The sequence below is a fragment of the Carcharhinus amblyrhynchos genome, chromosome 5 (genome assembly GCF_965287045.1).
Source record: "Carcharhinus amblyrhynchos chromosome 5, sCarAmb.v2.hapA, whole genome shotgun sequence".
NCBI classification, from domain to species: domain Eukaryota; kingdom Metazoa; phylum Chordata; class Chondrichthyes; order Carcharhiniformes; family Carcharhinidae; genus Carcharhinus; species Carcharhinus amblyrhynchos.
The window spans coordinates 36479387-36495929 of NC_137328.1; the positions used below are offsets into that span (position 1 = coordinate 36479387).

General features: G+C 39.9%; 1 protein-coding gene across 2 annotated transcripts in view; it reads left to right on the forward strand.

Annotated features, from left to right (window-relative positions):
* Nucleotides 1-16543, forward strand: part of LOC145342968 (E3 ubiquitin-protein ligase RNF38) — a 217407-nt gene that overhangs the window by 53024 nt on the left and 147840 nt on the right. For both annotated transcript variants that reach the window (XM_080188635.1, XM_080188636.1), the window contains exon 2: nucleotides 1797-1867. In XM_080188635.1, the coding sequence (XP_080044761.1) occupies nucleotides 1797-1867 (71 nt within the window). The remainder of the gene's footprint in view (nucleotides 1-1796; nucleotides 1868-16543) is intronic.

The window sequence follows — 16543 nt, forward strand, 5'->3', positions numbered from 1 at the left end:
TGTGAAACCAAATGACAGATACTACTCAATACAACTCCTATGGATTTGTCATTAAATCCCCTCAGATGATTGTCATACTGTGAGCCAACCAGTCTCATTGGAACTCGGACGTCCACAAGAGTGTTTCCAAACTTCACTGTCAAAGAACACACTTAGAAGCTTCCTCAAAACATAGCTTTTTTCAGATGCCTCCTCTAAGGATCCACCTCCAGAATTTCAATCTCTCTATTCAGTATTCCTGTGCTCTGGATTGCCACGTGCACTTAAGCTTCCACACAATCTCTCAGATACCAGCCATGCCAATGGAACAATATTGTTTCACAGGCTATATTAAGACATCACTAAACTTTTGACTTACCTTCAATGTCTGGCTTCTCATCTGGCTGATTTTAAATATGGTTCTTGCTGCTGTCTCTTTAACTCAGCATTTTCTTCACTCTTTACTTGAATTCTACTGAACAGGACCTTGTTAAACTTCTTTTTTGTTCCTTTAAAACTGTCTTCCTGAGACACACTTTTGTCCTGGTTTTGGGGACTTTCTCTTGTTCTTTTGAGATGTCTGTTCCCTGTAATTCCCTCGCCTTGTGTCCAGCTTCTCTAGCACTAGCTGCTTACAACTAACTCAAAAGTTATTTCAGTCCTCCGGCGACCCTGGTTGCTAAGCAACAACCTAGTTTTCCTTTAAGCCTCATTTGCTTTCATATCATTAACTCTGATTACCATGCATCCATCTAAACCAAACTGAAGTCATTAATTCTTTCAAATACAAAAACATAAGCTTACTTAAAATTATACCTTATTGCTAATACCAAGTACAATATAGATTTAAAAATCCTTGAGTCTTGCAAAGAAAAAACAATTAACTCGAATAAGGATAGTTTCAAATTTGATCAATACATGAGTTAAAGAAAATACCACAAAACTATTGTGCTAAATGGAGCTACTATTTTTGCCCCTGTTAATTTGCCAAGTCTGTCTGAAAATGTATCCCAGATCTCCATATGTGGTGTATAGCTCAAGGAAGAACTGATTTATGAAGATTTGGATACAGAATTTTTTAAAGGATCCATTTTTTAATATTGAAGTGTCAAATTGTTGTTTTCTTTTAGAATGTTGTGGGTTGCTTGGAATTTTGTTGATTCATTTAGAATGCTGTGAATTGTATTGGCTGTTGTGGTGCAACTTGTCACAGCTTATCAAAATGTGAGCAGAGTTTTTGGGGCAGGCTGGTGGATTTGAATTGGTCTGACGCCTCCTCAGTCCAATGAAAACTCTTAATAAAAGTATTTATTTTTCAGCTTTGTAGTTATAAAGCATTAGCTGGGCAGAGAAAAGTTTCTAGAAAGATCTACCTAATTGTAAAAACATTGAATGAACACAGTGTGGCAGAGGTGGGCACTCTACTGAGTGCCCCATTGAAAAGAGTGCTTCCGTATCTTACACTTCGTTGCATTGATCTATATTTTTATATCTGCCTCTTTCTTAAGTGGCTGTATTTCCTTCTAAGTCTGTACATTTGATTCTGTTTCAGATTACTCCCAATTTTCTGTTATGTGTTCTGTTCTTGCTATATAATTTAATTATCTGGTTTCTCTTAAATTAAATTAGATAAGGCTTGTAAGGTTTATTAACTTCAAGATAGGTGGAAGGTCTAAGGTAGGCCAATGGCCAATATAAAGATTCTGGTTTATTAATAATTGCATTATGTAGATTTATTATATGATCTTGTCTTTGAGACATTATGAACAAATTGAATTGGTTGTTATTTTGACTAATTTTTATGTCTAATTTTACAGGTGGCTTGGCTCCTTCCTATCCCTATCATTCAAGTCCACGTGACCCTCCTTTCAATGAGGACAGTGATAAGGTGAGTTTTTAAAAAAATATTTGACTTTCAGCCTTTTCTTTCTACGAGATTTTAAGTGCACAGTATCCAGTGGTATAGCTAATTTGCTTCTTTTAAAATTCTGTATAATGTAACCTCATTCCAGGAGAGAATTTTTTCTAAAATAGTTGCTCTAGTGCTTTCAAGACAACTCCCGACACTTGGAATGATGAATGTGACAGTGAACCATGTGATAATGAACTGTTGTGTCTTGGACTATTGCACATACTTACTTGAGAACAGGGTCAGACTGCAGGAGGATGCTCCTTTAATGAGAATAACATAAAAATTTAAATATGGTGTAGAAAAGTATGCCCTTTTACATACCAAGATGAAAATGACTAAAAATTAAGTGTTTCACCAATAAAATAAACTGAACATATTTTATACTTGATTTTTTTTCTCAAATTCCATTAAGAAATGCTAATTACTACTGATATGTTTCATGACATGAAGAGCAGGTCAATCTTTGTGTAATGAAAATGTTTAGGTTCAGAAAATGCATTATAGGTATTAACTGTGCAAAGTAGACCTCCTCTGTATACAAGATATTTTGGTATGTTTGCTTGGTTTCACAGTTAATAGCATCTCAGACTGCTCAGAACCTTTAGATCCAATGTTCCATTCAACATTTTATGTCCAAGATTGGATTCTGAGGGAGAATATGTTTGCCAGAGCATATGGTGAGATAAACTTGTTTTCATCCTGTATGCTTTTACATGAGTTATAAAATTCAAGTCTGTGATGGCAACATGCAGTATTAATTTGTAATTTTTATACTGATGAACAATCAATTTAGAAGAATGAGGGGAGATCTCATTGAGACATATAAGATGATGAATGGGATGGATAGGATAGAGGTGGAGAGACTCTTCCCACTCAGAAAGGACAAGTAGGACTAGGGGGCACAGCCTCAAGATAAAGGGGGGGCAGTTTAGAACAGAGTTGAGGAGGAACTTCTTCACTCAAAGGGTGGTGAATCTCTGGAATTCTCTGCCCGTTGAAGTGGTGGAGGCTGCCTCGCTAAATATTTTCAAGACACGGGTTGATGGGTTTTTGATAAGCGAGGGGATTAAGGGTTATGGGGAGAGGGCGGGAATGTGGAACTGAGCCACGACAGATCAGCCATGATCTTATTGAATGGCGGGGCAGGCTCGAAGGGCTAGATGGCCTACTCCTAGTCCTATTTCTTATGTTCTTTTAGGCATGATCCTTTCTGCACTGGCTAACAATTGTTCATCTCATAACTAGACAGTAAACTAATCATACCACGGCTAATTACCTACATTAAATATATATTGTACTTCATAATGATCACATTGAGAATAAAATTCAATTAAAATTTACCCTGACATCACTGGAATCATTCTTGAATTATTTTATAAATGTAGCTCCCATTTTAAAAGTTAAAAATATGAGGCAATATTCTGGCTTTGCAAAGTTCTGGAGTTTCTGATCACAGCTCATAGCCAGAAGCATAATCAGAAAATAACCTTTCTCATGTTACCTTTTAAGAGAACTGCTTTTACATGGGGAAGATCAAATTCTAGCAACTCCCCTAAAGTGTGTGAACTATTTTACTTTGTGTATGGAATGAAGGAGAGATATGAAGATCACGTATACGCATAACTTATACCGATATACATGTGAATTGTGATACTGATTGTAACTTACGTTACCAAGTCAGTCTGCTCTGCGAAATATATTGTGAAAACTCGTGTATAATTTGCTGCAAAGCAACTTTTTGCAAAGTGCTCATATAACCTAAAATTGCAAATAGACAGCAAGGAACTTTTTAGTTATGGCATTCAAATAATATAAAAATCTTGTTTATCAAACAGCTTTTGTAACAAAGGACTGGAACAGATTCTCACCCTCATGTATATATTCCTGGGAGAGCTGGGACAGTGATGTTTTTAGTTGCATTAAATATGAATATTTCAAGATTCACTAGGTTATCAGTTGTGGTTTCATACCTGTAGTATGATTGTGTGGTTCAACCAAAAAATTTTATCCTAATATGGAGATTATTAATGGTGTGTACGTATTTTATAGCATGTCATTGCTGCATTCAGTGTTTCAAGAAAAACAATGCAAATATGCAGAAAATAAGTAGTTTTTGTGTCACTTAGTTCGTTGAAATAAGTTCAATTAATTTTTCCAGACAAAATAATTTCCTAAATTCCTACTGTTTGAGTATCTTTGCAGTATGACCTTAATAATGTATTTTGTGACTTTCATCCATTGTGTAGAAATTCTGCCACTAGTACTTGGAGATATTCATGGGTCTGATATTTCTGCTTTGTAAGCGTAGAACTCCCTGTTTAAAATGTCAGGACACACAATTGGTTGTTAAAAATCTGTTAGAAATATTTGTTTTGAAATGCATAGTTATTTTTGTACCAGTCAGAACTGGGAGCGTGCTGTACATGAGTAGTTTAGTCACATGCACTTGTGTTGATTTAAAAACTCTGTTTACATTCACTCTATTCAGATAAATGTACTTTGTGTACATTCATTTAATGCCTGCTGTTAACCGTATTTTTGCATTTAATATGAGGAAAGGTGTGAAGACCAATGAAGCGTGTCCCAGACTTTCTTGTGATGATTTCAAACAAATGTTTATTAAACAGTTAAACACCCAATAAGAAAGCCAATGAAACCTACATTAATGGATACTGATAATATTCCTTAAATTTACCCAGTTCTAAATCCTCTTTCTTCCCGACTTCAAAACTAAACCTCCCCAGACAACATCCCATAAGTTTTAGAACTATAAGCAAAATCCAGCAATAGTTATTGCAATAGGCATCTATAGCTTTTTGGGTTGTTTCCAATTTGGATAGAGATAACTAACTAGTTTCTCAAAACAGGCTGTCTCGAGACAGAACTTGTTGGGAGTGAACACAGCTTCCTGCTGTGTAGACTGCAATCTCAAAACAGCTTTCTGCATGGGATCAATTTACCTCTGATATACTGTCAGTCATTCTTTTTCACCTCTTATCTGACTAATGTTCTTTGAAGTTACCCATAAGTACCTTTAGTACATGAGCTGTTTAAAATGTTAATGTGAAACCAACTCCCATTTTTCATTGTTACCAAACTGCTTGTTCCCATTGTTGCTACACTAATCAGCAAATCAAAACCTTAGTTCTACCAACTCAGTCTTTTCACCATCTTAAAAATAATAGTTTATTTTCCCTTTAACACTTTCTCAACTATTGGATTTCTTATTTTCCATTTTATCACAATGTCCTAACACTCATGAGAAAGATTTTCGATTAAATTGAAGAGAGCACATATGCAAGATCACCATATTCAGTACATACAAAAGATCTGTTGCAATCCATGGACAGTAAGAAGTCTCACAACACCAGGTTTAAGTCCAACAGCTTTATTTGGTAGCAAACACCACTAGCTTTTGGAGTGCTGCAGGTGATGAAGGAGCAGCGCTCCAAAAGCTAGCGGCGTTTGCTACCAAATAAACTGTTGGACTTTGACCTGGTGTTGCGAGACTTCTTGCTGTGTTTACCCCAGTCCAATGCCAGCATCTCCACATCATGCAATCCATGGAGCCATTGTATTTTAATTAGATAATTGGGAAGTAAAGATGCTATCCAGATAATAATGGTGTGATGTTTATTTAAGCAAGGAGCTAATGAAATTCAGCTTGATAATGTCTACTGTAGAGCTGTGAATGTTGTAATAAGTGCAGAACAATGCAAAAAAGAAAATCAATGAAAAACTTACATTGACCCTTTAAGAGCCTGCTTGAAAAGGTCAGGTCTTGTGCTTATGGAAATTTGTGATTGTGAAAGACTGTAGAAGTCTATATTCTCAGTACACTAGATTTTCTACTTACGTGCTCCTACTGTATGCTCCAAGCCATGATTTTTCCATTCATTAATTTCAAGAAGCAAACTATAATGCTTTAAGACAAAAACATAAAGGCAGAAATGATGACAATGTGGAAAGTGGTGGCAAGATACCTGAGGATGCCAAGGAGGGTGGTGAATGGACTTGTGAAGAGAAATCGGTTTGATAGCTGATGGCAGTTTGAATAGACTCTCCTGTGCCCATAATATTGTCACATTTTATCAACAGTACTGCCAGACTCTTGTCTCCAATGTTCCATAAGATTTTCTGCAGTCCACTGGACTGCTTCCAAATTTCCCATATAAATCAGGCTTCATAAACCCCTGGGGTGCATTCTTAAAGTGCATTCGTGATCCTTAAAACTGACGCAAAGACCTAGAGAACTCCCTCCACTGTACTGGATATCTCAATTTACTTAGGTGCTGTGACTAAATATATCAGAAACGCACCAGAGGCTAGCCACTTCAGTGCAGAGAGATCATATTTCAAACCCAGGGACTTCATGATCTGAATGCCTCAATTATTCATTGAATAAATTTGGTGAGATGCTGGAGTAGCTGCACAATTCCCCCATATTTTAAGATCAAATTTCCAGTGATCTTAAAAGCCTCACTCTCTACTGTTCTTACATCTCTGTGATTCATCTGGTGTTTCCATGCTCTGAGCCCTCATCAGGAACACAATCTTACCACCCCATTGTGCATGGCAAATGGCGAGCTGCATTAGGAAAGTAAAGTCCGACGCTAAAAATCTGATTCACATCCAACATGAAATGGTTTGCTATCTTCCCAGCCAATTCCAAGTGGCGCAAACTTCGTGCCCAGAAAAGGTACAAAGATTAGTAGCATGAAATTAACCGGATTTCGATATCATTAGGGAGTTCAGCAAGCATGCTTCCTCCCAGGTGAGGTGTATGCCAGCGTGAATTGCTACTGGTCTGCATTAGTGCACACCTGGCAAGCTATGGGCCCACTGAGAGGCTCAGAGGCTATTGAAGCCCCTGGGTGGTTGGGGGCATAGCTGGGCAGTGTCCATCATGTAGTGCCCACCTGGCCAGACATCCCAGCAGTGGACATCAGGCATTACCTGTGTGCCAATGGCAGTGGATGGGGTCTGGGTGGGGACAGATGATATGCAGAGGGGCCATGCAGTAGGGTTAAGCAGGGATGGATATGAAGGGGATCATAATAGTAGGGAGGGGCCACCAAGGGATTCATTGGGAGGGCCCTGATTCAGGTGACCCATGTCAGGGTTTCCAGAGGGGAGGGAGGGGCGGCAGCGGGGGAACATGCCGCTGCCCATGGAGGGTCGGTGGGGTTCTCCCAGTGCACCGTGAGATCGGGGCATCCTTGTGAAATGGCCAGATGCTCTGAAGATCGGTGCAATTCACCCTATGTTTTTCAGCGTTATGACAATTTTTGGGAAAGTTCTGCCCTGGATGTCTGTGCAACCCTGCGACTTTACCCCAGTACTACTAGGCCTTTGGGTCCTTTTCCTTGAGTGCTCCCAGGTCTTAGTGTCACCGTAATACTAATAAAGTCAGTGCCTATGAAAATAGCTTATAACTATTTCATAAAACTCATTACCATAGGAATTCTACTGCTAGTCTCAATCTGTCTAAAGCTAGTCTCTATAATAGTGACCATGATACTAGGATAGATTGTTATAAAAATCCATTTGGTTCACTAATAACCTTGACGGAAGGAAATCTGCTGTCCTTACCTAGTCTGGTCTATATTTGACGCCAGACATACGCGTGGCAAACCTTGCATGTGATATGTATGTTATAGATGCAATAACGTTTGTATGTGTGTAAATATGTGGTGTATGTGTTTGTGTGCATAATGTATGGTGTGTATGTATGTACACATACTGTATATGTATATATTTCATATTTTTATAAGTATCAAATGCACTACCAATGTTAGATACACATGCATACATACACACAAGTAAACATTAATGTATCTATAACATGCACACCACATGCAAGGTTTGCTAAAGTACCTTGTGTATCTGGATTCAAATGTAGGTCCAACCTGATAAGGAGGGCAGATTTCCTTCTCTAAAGGTCATTAGTGAACCAGATGGGTTCAGTAGTTTATAGTTTTGTGATCACTAATATTGAGACTAGCTTTATATTCCAGTTTTATGAATTGAATTTAAATTTCACCAGCCTCTGAAGTGGAGTTTGAACCCATGTCCCCAGGACAAGAGTCTGGGCTTCTGGATAATGAGTACAGTGACATTGCCACTACATTGCCATCCTTCCACCCCACAATAACTGGCCTTCTGTAAAGGAGCATAATTTAACCTTCAACATCAGACTACCTACTGAATAGGGCTAATGAGACTTATTAAGTACAAGTGGGAGAAAAACAAAACTTACGATTGTCGTTAAGAGATCCAAAGTGGCACTTAAGCTACCAAATAGTCCTTTTAGTTTCATTTTCCCCATTTCTCCCAAAGTGAAAATATTACAAATCAGAACTATGGGTCCAATTAATTACGTTGTTTATGATGGAATGTTGAAACTTCAAATGTTGTTTAAAGACACTCGGACGATATCTTCCAGATCCAACTTTCACCAGCAAGGCCCATCTCAGCGACTCCTTGTTCCTTAAATATTAAAAAGTCCCACTGGTTCCTGTAAGGATGAAGGATAAGTATGGCAAGTTTTGGGAACCTTGGATAACAAGAGATATTGCGAGCCTATTCAAAGAGAAAAGGGGAGCATTTGTCAAAGCTAAGAGGCTGGGGACACACGAAGCAAGTGTGGAATACAAGGAAAATAGAAAGAAACTTAAGCAAGTAGTAAGGCGGGCTAAAAGGGGTCATGAAAAAGCATTGGTCAGCAGGATTAAGGAAAATCCCCAGGCTTTTTGTACATATATAAAAAGCAAGAGGGTAGCTAGGGAGAGGGTTGGCCTATTCAAGAACAAGGGAGGGAATTTATGCGTTAAGCCAGAGGAACTGGGTGAGATATTAAATGAATACTTTGCATCAGTATTCACCAATGAGAAGGACTTGGTGAATGATGAATCTGGGAAATGCTGTGTAGATAGTTTGAGTCATGTTGAGATCAAAAAGGAAGAAGCATTGGGGTTCATGAATGCCCATGACCGCTGAAGTGTTGGGATTCTATCTTCGGGCAAGCATTCGGCCTCTGATCTTCGGGTAAGCATTCTCCAAGTCAGCCTTGCACGACAATGCAGAATCGCTGAGCAAAGATTGATAGCCAAGTTCCGCACATGAGGACGGCCTCAATTGGGATCTTGGGTTCATGTCTCACTATCTGTAACTCCCACGACTTGTCTGGGCTTGCAAAATCTCACTAACTGTCCTGGCTGGAGACAATACACATCTCTTTAACCTGTGCTTAACCCTCTCTTCACTCACATTATCTGTACCTTTAAGACTTGATTACCTGTAAAGACTTGCATTCCAACCATTATTTTGTAAATTAAGTTTGTGTCTTGATATGCCCTGTTTGTGAACTGAAATCCCACTCATCTGACAAAGGAGCAGCGCTTCGAAAGGTAGTGGCTTTTGCTACCAAATAAACCTGTTGGACTTTAACAGGGTGTTGTGAGACTTCTTACCGGGGAGGTTCCAGAGGATTGGAGAATAGCCAATGTTGTTCATTTGTTTAAGAAGGGTAGCAAGAATAATCCAGGTAATTACAGGCCGGTAAGCCTTATATCAGTGGTAGGGAAATTATTGGAGAGGATTCTTCGAGACAGGATTTATTCCCACTTGGAAATAAGTAGACAGATTAGAGGCAACAATGTTTTGTGAAAGGGAGGTCCTCGAGTTTTTCGAGGAAGTGACGAAGATGATTGATGGGAATAGGACAGTGGATGTTGTCTACATGGACTTCAGTAAGACCTTTGACAAGGTCCCTCATGGCAGGCTGGTGCAGAAGGTGAAGTTACATGGGATCAGGGATGAGCTGGCAATGTGAACACAAAACTGGCTCAGTCAAAGAAGACAGAGGGTAGCAGTGGAAGGGTGCATTTCTGAAGGGAGGCTGTGACAAGTGACGTTCCTCAGGGATCAGTGCTGGGACCGTTGCTATTTGTAATATATATATATAAATGATTAGGAGGAAAATGTAACCGCTTTGTGGACAATACAAAGTTTGGTGGATTTGTGGATAGCGATGAGGACCAGAGGATACAGCAGGATATAGATCTGTTGGAGACTTGGGCAGAGAGATGACAGATGGTGTTTAATCTGGACAAATGTGAGGTAATGCATTTTGGAAGGTCTAATACAGATAGGAAATATACAGTAAATGGCAGAACCCTTAAGAGTACTGATAGGCAAAGGGATCTGGGTGCACAGGTACACAAGTCACTGAAAGTGGCAATGCAGGAATTCAAAAAGGCATATGGCATGCTTGCCTCATCGGCCAGAGCATTGAGTTTAAAAGTTGGCAAGTCATGTTGCAGCTTTATAGAACCTTAGTTAGGCCACACTTGGAATATAGTGTTCAATTCTAGTCGCCACACCACCATAAGAAATAGGAGCAGGAGTAGGCCATTTAGCCCTTCGAGCCTGCCCTGCCATTCAGTAAGATCATGGCTGATCTGAAGTGGATCAGTTCCACTTTCTCCCCATAACCCTTAATTCCATTGTCTATCAAAAACCTAACTACCCATGACTTAAATACATTTAGTGAGGTAGCCTCCACCACTTCAACGGGCAGAGAATTCCAGAGATTCACCACCCTTTGAGTGAAGAAGTTCCTCCTCAACTCTGATCTAAAATGCCCCCCCCCCCCCCCCCTTATCTTGAGGCTGTGGCCTCTAGTCCTGCTATCCTTTCTAAGTGGGAAGAATCTCTCTCCCTCTACCCTATCCGTCCCCTTCCTTATCTTATATGTCTCTATAAGATCCCCCCTCATCCTTCTAAACTCCAATGAGTACACACCCAGTCTATTCAGTCTCTCTTCATAGTCCAACCCCCTCATCTCCGCTATCAGCCTAGTGAACCTCCTCTGCATTCCCTCCAAGGCCAATATATCCTGGCGCAAGTGCAGCGACCAAAACTGCACACAGTGCTCCAGCTGTGGCCTCACCAGTACCCTGTACAGTTGCAGCAAGACCTCCCTACTTTTATATTCTATTCCCCTCGCTATAAAGGGGATAGAAGGAGGATACCAGAAGGATGTAGAGGTTTTGGAGAGAATACAGAAAAGATTTACCAGGATGTTGCCTGATATGGAGGGCATTAGCTATGAGGAGAAGTTGGAGAAACTTGGTTTGTTCTCACTGGAGGTTGAGAGGCGACCTGATAGAAGTCTACAAGATTATGAGAGGCATGGACAGAGTGGATAGTCAGAAGCTTTTTCCCAGAGTGGAAGAGTCAATTACTAGGGGGGTGTAGGTTTAAGGTGCAAGGGGTAAAGTTTAAAGGAGATATGAGGCAGTTTTTTTTTACACAGAGAATAGTGTTGCCAAGGGAGGTAATGGAAGCAGATACGGTAGTGACTTAAGGGGCATCTTGACATGTACACAAATAGAATGGAAATAGAGGGATATGGTCCCCGGAAGGATAGGGGGTTTTAGTTCAGTCGGGCAGCATGATCAGTGCAGGCTTGGAGGGCCGAAGGGGCTGTTCCTGTGCTGTAACGTTCTTTGTTTACTTCTGACCCTTTGTAAACAGAATGCAATTCCTCACAAGCATCCTGCTGGGTTGTTAACACACACACAGTCCTTTTCTGCTCTTCACAATAATAGCTACTTTGTTCCTTCACTCGGCAGCATTTGCTTTGTTTCTATCTCAAAGAGCAGCTGTCCCAGCTGTGAAAACTGTCATTTGACATTTCACTAAGTTTCTGTTTGAGTTACTTTCCCCTTAGCAACCAGATTGTATGAAGGTATTTCCTAAATAAGTTGTTTAGTATGAACTCTCATTCCCTTTCCAGAATGTTCTGTTTAAAGGAGATAGTGGTTGTAACATAAGAACTAGGAGCAGGGTGGGCATCTGGCCCCTCAAACCTGCTCCTCCATTCGATAAGATCACGGCTGATCTTTTTGTGTACTCAGCCCCACTCACCATAACCCTTAATTCCTTTATTGTTGAAAAATTTATCGATCCTTGCCTTAAAAACCTTTAATAAGGTAGCTCAACTGCCTTACTGGGCATGGAATTCACAACCTCTATAAACAGGAAAAGGGGAGTAGGAGATACGGTAGATTAGGGATCAAAAGGAGACCAATGCATAGGGGCACAGGGCATGGCTAGGGCAATAAATGAGTCCTTTGCATCAGTCTTTACGAAGGAATAAGATGTGGCTGAAGTCATATTGAAAGGTGAAGTAGTTGACAAATTGATAAAGGAAATATTAGAAAGGCTGGCTGTATTTAAAATTGATAAGTTACTAGGACCATTACCAGGAGTAAAATAAGGGAGGAAATCTCAACAGTTCTTAGATAATATGGCTGGCACCAGAGAATTGCAAATTTTCGGGTGCTGGAACACTAGGACAACAAGGATTAGTGTGAAGAGGCTTGGGGGAGGGAGGAACAGGGCATTTTGGATTCCAAGTGGAGTAACAGAATTGACTATGGGTGCACGTTGGGATTTGCAGTCATGGGTGGTGTGGGGGAAACTAACATACTTACCACAGGATAAAGGTGGTTTGGCGGAGGATGGTATCCAAGTGGAAATGCCATATTAGTGCAGCATAATATTTTCTAATATTGGTTTTAAAATGTGTGTATCTCTCCTGGCTATGCTTGACAAACATATTGGATCCTTTCTACTGTACTTAATCAGTGCAAAATATATCATAGCCTCTGGTGTTATTTTATGTCCAGTCATTTGTTGTAAAACAGATTCAGAAGGCATTCCCCCTACACATCCTGATGGGACTCTTTTTTGTTCTTAGCTCATTTAGAGACAACGTTGATTTTTTTGCAGGTCCCAAATCTGGACTGGTTCCCTACATATTCTGCTCAAACCATATCAAATCAACCTCATATAACTGAACATACCTTTCTAATAGTTGACTGCCATGTAAACCTGAGTCTAACATATTCAGTGCACTACTTTTTTATGGATTCAGTAAGCAATTAGCTAGAGAGAGACTATTCATAAAGAAACTAAAAGTGGAACTTTTTCTACCATGGAATAAATGTGCTGTCCCTAAGGGCTAGGAGGAAATTCACAACCATTCCTGCTGTCAAGGACCAGGTTTTGAGGCCTGATTGTGCTGCTATGTTGAAATTGTAAGGGAATGTGATTAAAGAGTTTGATTTTTTTTTAAAATGCTACTCAAATCTGAAAATATTTGTTGTGAAGCTTAATTTATCTAACGGCTTTAGATTGAAGCAGAAAGAACAAAAAGGCCAATCTTTGTGGTGTTTAATGGCCTTCTGATGGGGAATGCAGTCATATTTGCAGTTAGTTTTGGGCATTCTATTAAATTGTTTTTGAAGTTAGTATTTTGTCAGGACCTCAGAATTAAAACCGAATGGAATCAGATACTTTTTAAAAGGATACACGCCTCAATCTGGACTGGAAAAAACAGTACATGGATAATATTTACCATGTTCAGTAAATGGGTAATTTCCACAATATGGTGTTATGAAGATGTGTTCTTTTTTGTGTGTAAAAAAAATGCTTTGTGATGCAATTGCAAAGCCTTTGGTTGTACTCTATGTTCTAAGGGGTATAATAGTTAGCAGTGTGAACTAGTTCCAGAGGCTGATGGCCGTAGCTGTTTAGCAGTATAGCTGAACTACTCACATTTTGGTAAACCATGAAATTAAAACCCAGAATAACCCTCTCATCAAGTTGGTGAAAGTACAGTTAGGTCTGGTACTGAACTAAAGTTCATATGTATTATGTTAATTATCTTGTCTTGGTCAATGTAGTAAGGGGTTATTATAATCTGTCCCTACCATCCTGGTGGAAAAATGTAAACATCTTGAGATGCCTGAGAAACTGCATGGCTGTTGCTGTTGGGATGGCACAAAATTACACTTAAGGCAATGCTCCAAGAGTAACCTGGCTAGGGTCTCAAATGAAAATCCATTCCAGAGAACTGTTGGCACCCAAAGAACTGTATCCAAGCATTCAGGACAATAATGAGGGAGCAAGCATTAAGAAAGAAATTACAGTCAGCAGGAGTGGCTGTGCCACAGGTAGTTAAATAACATGCTTAGATTTGTACTATAAGGTTTGATAAATAATTGGGAGACTAAATAAATGGCTTTACTATTTATACTTTTAAAAGAAAGGGACAGGGTTTTACAGTATCTCCTCACTTTAATTTCTTGCATTTTGCCAACTCGTCCTCACAATGTGCTTGAAAGCAACAGCTCCTCACCAATTATAAGCAATTGGATTTAATGCAATCAAGGGAAAGGCTGATGAGCATAACCAAAAGAAAGGAATAGAGGATATGCTGTGGGGTTCGTGTTAGCTAAAGAAAGGCAGGTGTGGTGAGAAGGCTTGGTTGGAACATAAATTTAGATGGAGACCAGTTGGACTGAAAGGCTGGTTTCTTGTCCTGTATTTTCACAGTAACTGCAGTGTTAATGTTAGCCTACTTGTGACACTAATAAATAAACTGTACACTATGTCATATCAGCCAGGGAAGCAATGCTTGTACATATCTTGAATTAAAACCACTTTGAACAACGACAGCGGATGCAGTTTGCTGGCTGCCTTGGGCACTTGACTGCTGTTCTGCTCACCCTAGTCGGTTGTGGTTTTGTGCTTGCTGTTGTCGTCCGTGTTACATGTTGCAGGTTCAAATCTCAATGCCCTAGACTCCATTTCTCAATACCCACCTGGTTCAGTCTTGGCGCGACCTTGATTGAAGCAGGAAAACAATAAAGCTTCAGGAGCTGATAGAATCCTTACAAAAATTCTGAAATAGAGTAGACATCCCTTCCTGGCACAGCTGCACAGCCTAATCCCTATTCTGGGAAAAGGAGTACTTGTTAGGGGATGTTGGGATACTGTGATCATGACTATAATGACTCAATAAGAAGTCTGACAACACCAGGTTTAAGTCCAACCTATTTGATAGTAAACGCGCAAGCTTTCAAGGTTTGCCCCTTCGTCAGGCGAACGGAGAGTTCTGGCCAGAACTTCTTACTGTGTTCACCCCAGTCCACTGCCGGCATCTCTACACTATAATGACTCAATCCAAGTAGGGGGAACTAGCTTGATTGTGGTAACTACAGGAGGAGTCTATCTGATACAGGGAAGACCATTTCAAGGATCCTCTTCAATTGTTTTTGCCCATTGACGGGCACCACAATCATGATCTTCATTGCGTGGTAAACAAGAAAATTGTAAGGAACAGCGCTAATCACTGTACTTGATTTTTATCTCACAAAAGCCTTTGACTATCAACAATGAAAGCTTATGGGGTGTACACCTCAAATTTGGCTACCCTCAGAAATTTGACACCAAAGACATGCAGTTTTCCCTCACCAACAGAATACACAAAGACTAGGAATAGACCATATGGCTTATCAAGCCTGCTGTGCCATTCTAAACTGTCATCGCTGATCTTGGATTCAACTTTTCTTTCCTGTCTATTCTCTATATTCCTTGATTACCTGAGACAATAACCTATTTATCCAAGTTTTGATGATGAAGCATCCAAAAGCCCTGAGGCAGAATGTTCCAAAGATTGACAAACCTTTGAATGAAGTAATTTCTCCCAATTTTATCTCACGGTTTTGAGATAAGATCAGTCCCTTTATCTCAAAACCGTGCCCTGCCATTTAAATTCCCCCAACAACAGAGACACTCTTACAGTAGCTATCCTATCAAGACCTCACAGGATCTTGTAGGTTTTGATGAGATTGCCCCTCATCCTTCTAAACTCCAGAGAATGTAGGCAGATTTTGCTAAGCCTTTCATCATCAGACAATTCACTCAACTCAGGGACCAATTAAATGGACCTTTGCTGTACTGCCTCTAATGCATGCATTTTTTAATAAAACATGGAGACTAAAACTGCACACAATACTCTGGGTGTGGTCTCACCAAAACCCTGTATAAGTCTAGCAAGACAGCTTTATTCATGTATTCCAATCCCTGAACAGTAAAGTCAGCATATCTTCATGAAATGGAAATCGTGTCTAATTTATTAGACCTTTGAGACAGTTGCAACCAGGTGCAGCAGGTTAACAGAAGGCCAATGGAATATTGGTCTTTATTTCAAGGGGGTTGGAGTATGAGAGTAGGAAAGTCTTGTTGCAACTGTACAAGATACAGGTGAGACTACTTTTGAAGCACTGTGAGCAGTTTTGGTCCCCTTATTCAAGGGGACCTCATTATTTAATTGGAGATACTTTAGATAAGGTTCACCAAGGTAATCCCCACTAAGGAAGGATTGTCTTATAGGAGAGGCTAAACAGGTTGGGGGTCTACTTATTGGAAGTTAGAAGAACGAGGGGCAAATCTGCATAAAGTGTAGACCCTCGACATACAAACATCAAGTGTCACTACATTTGATTTATTATTGTCACATGTATTATACAGTGAAAAGTATTGTTTCTTGCATGCTATACAAACAAAGCATACAGTTCATAGGGAAGGAGAAAGTGCAGAATGTAGTGTTACAATCATAGCTAGGGTGTAGAGAAAGATCAACTTATACAAGGTTCATCCATTCAAATGACTGATGGCAGCAGGGAAGAAGCTGTTCTTGAGTCATGTTGAGGTTCAGTCTGTCCCCAGTGGGTCTGGCCACGCTGCTGTAGAATGTTCCAAGTAGTTAGACCATGCTGTACCAGCTGTCCCTCA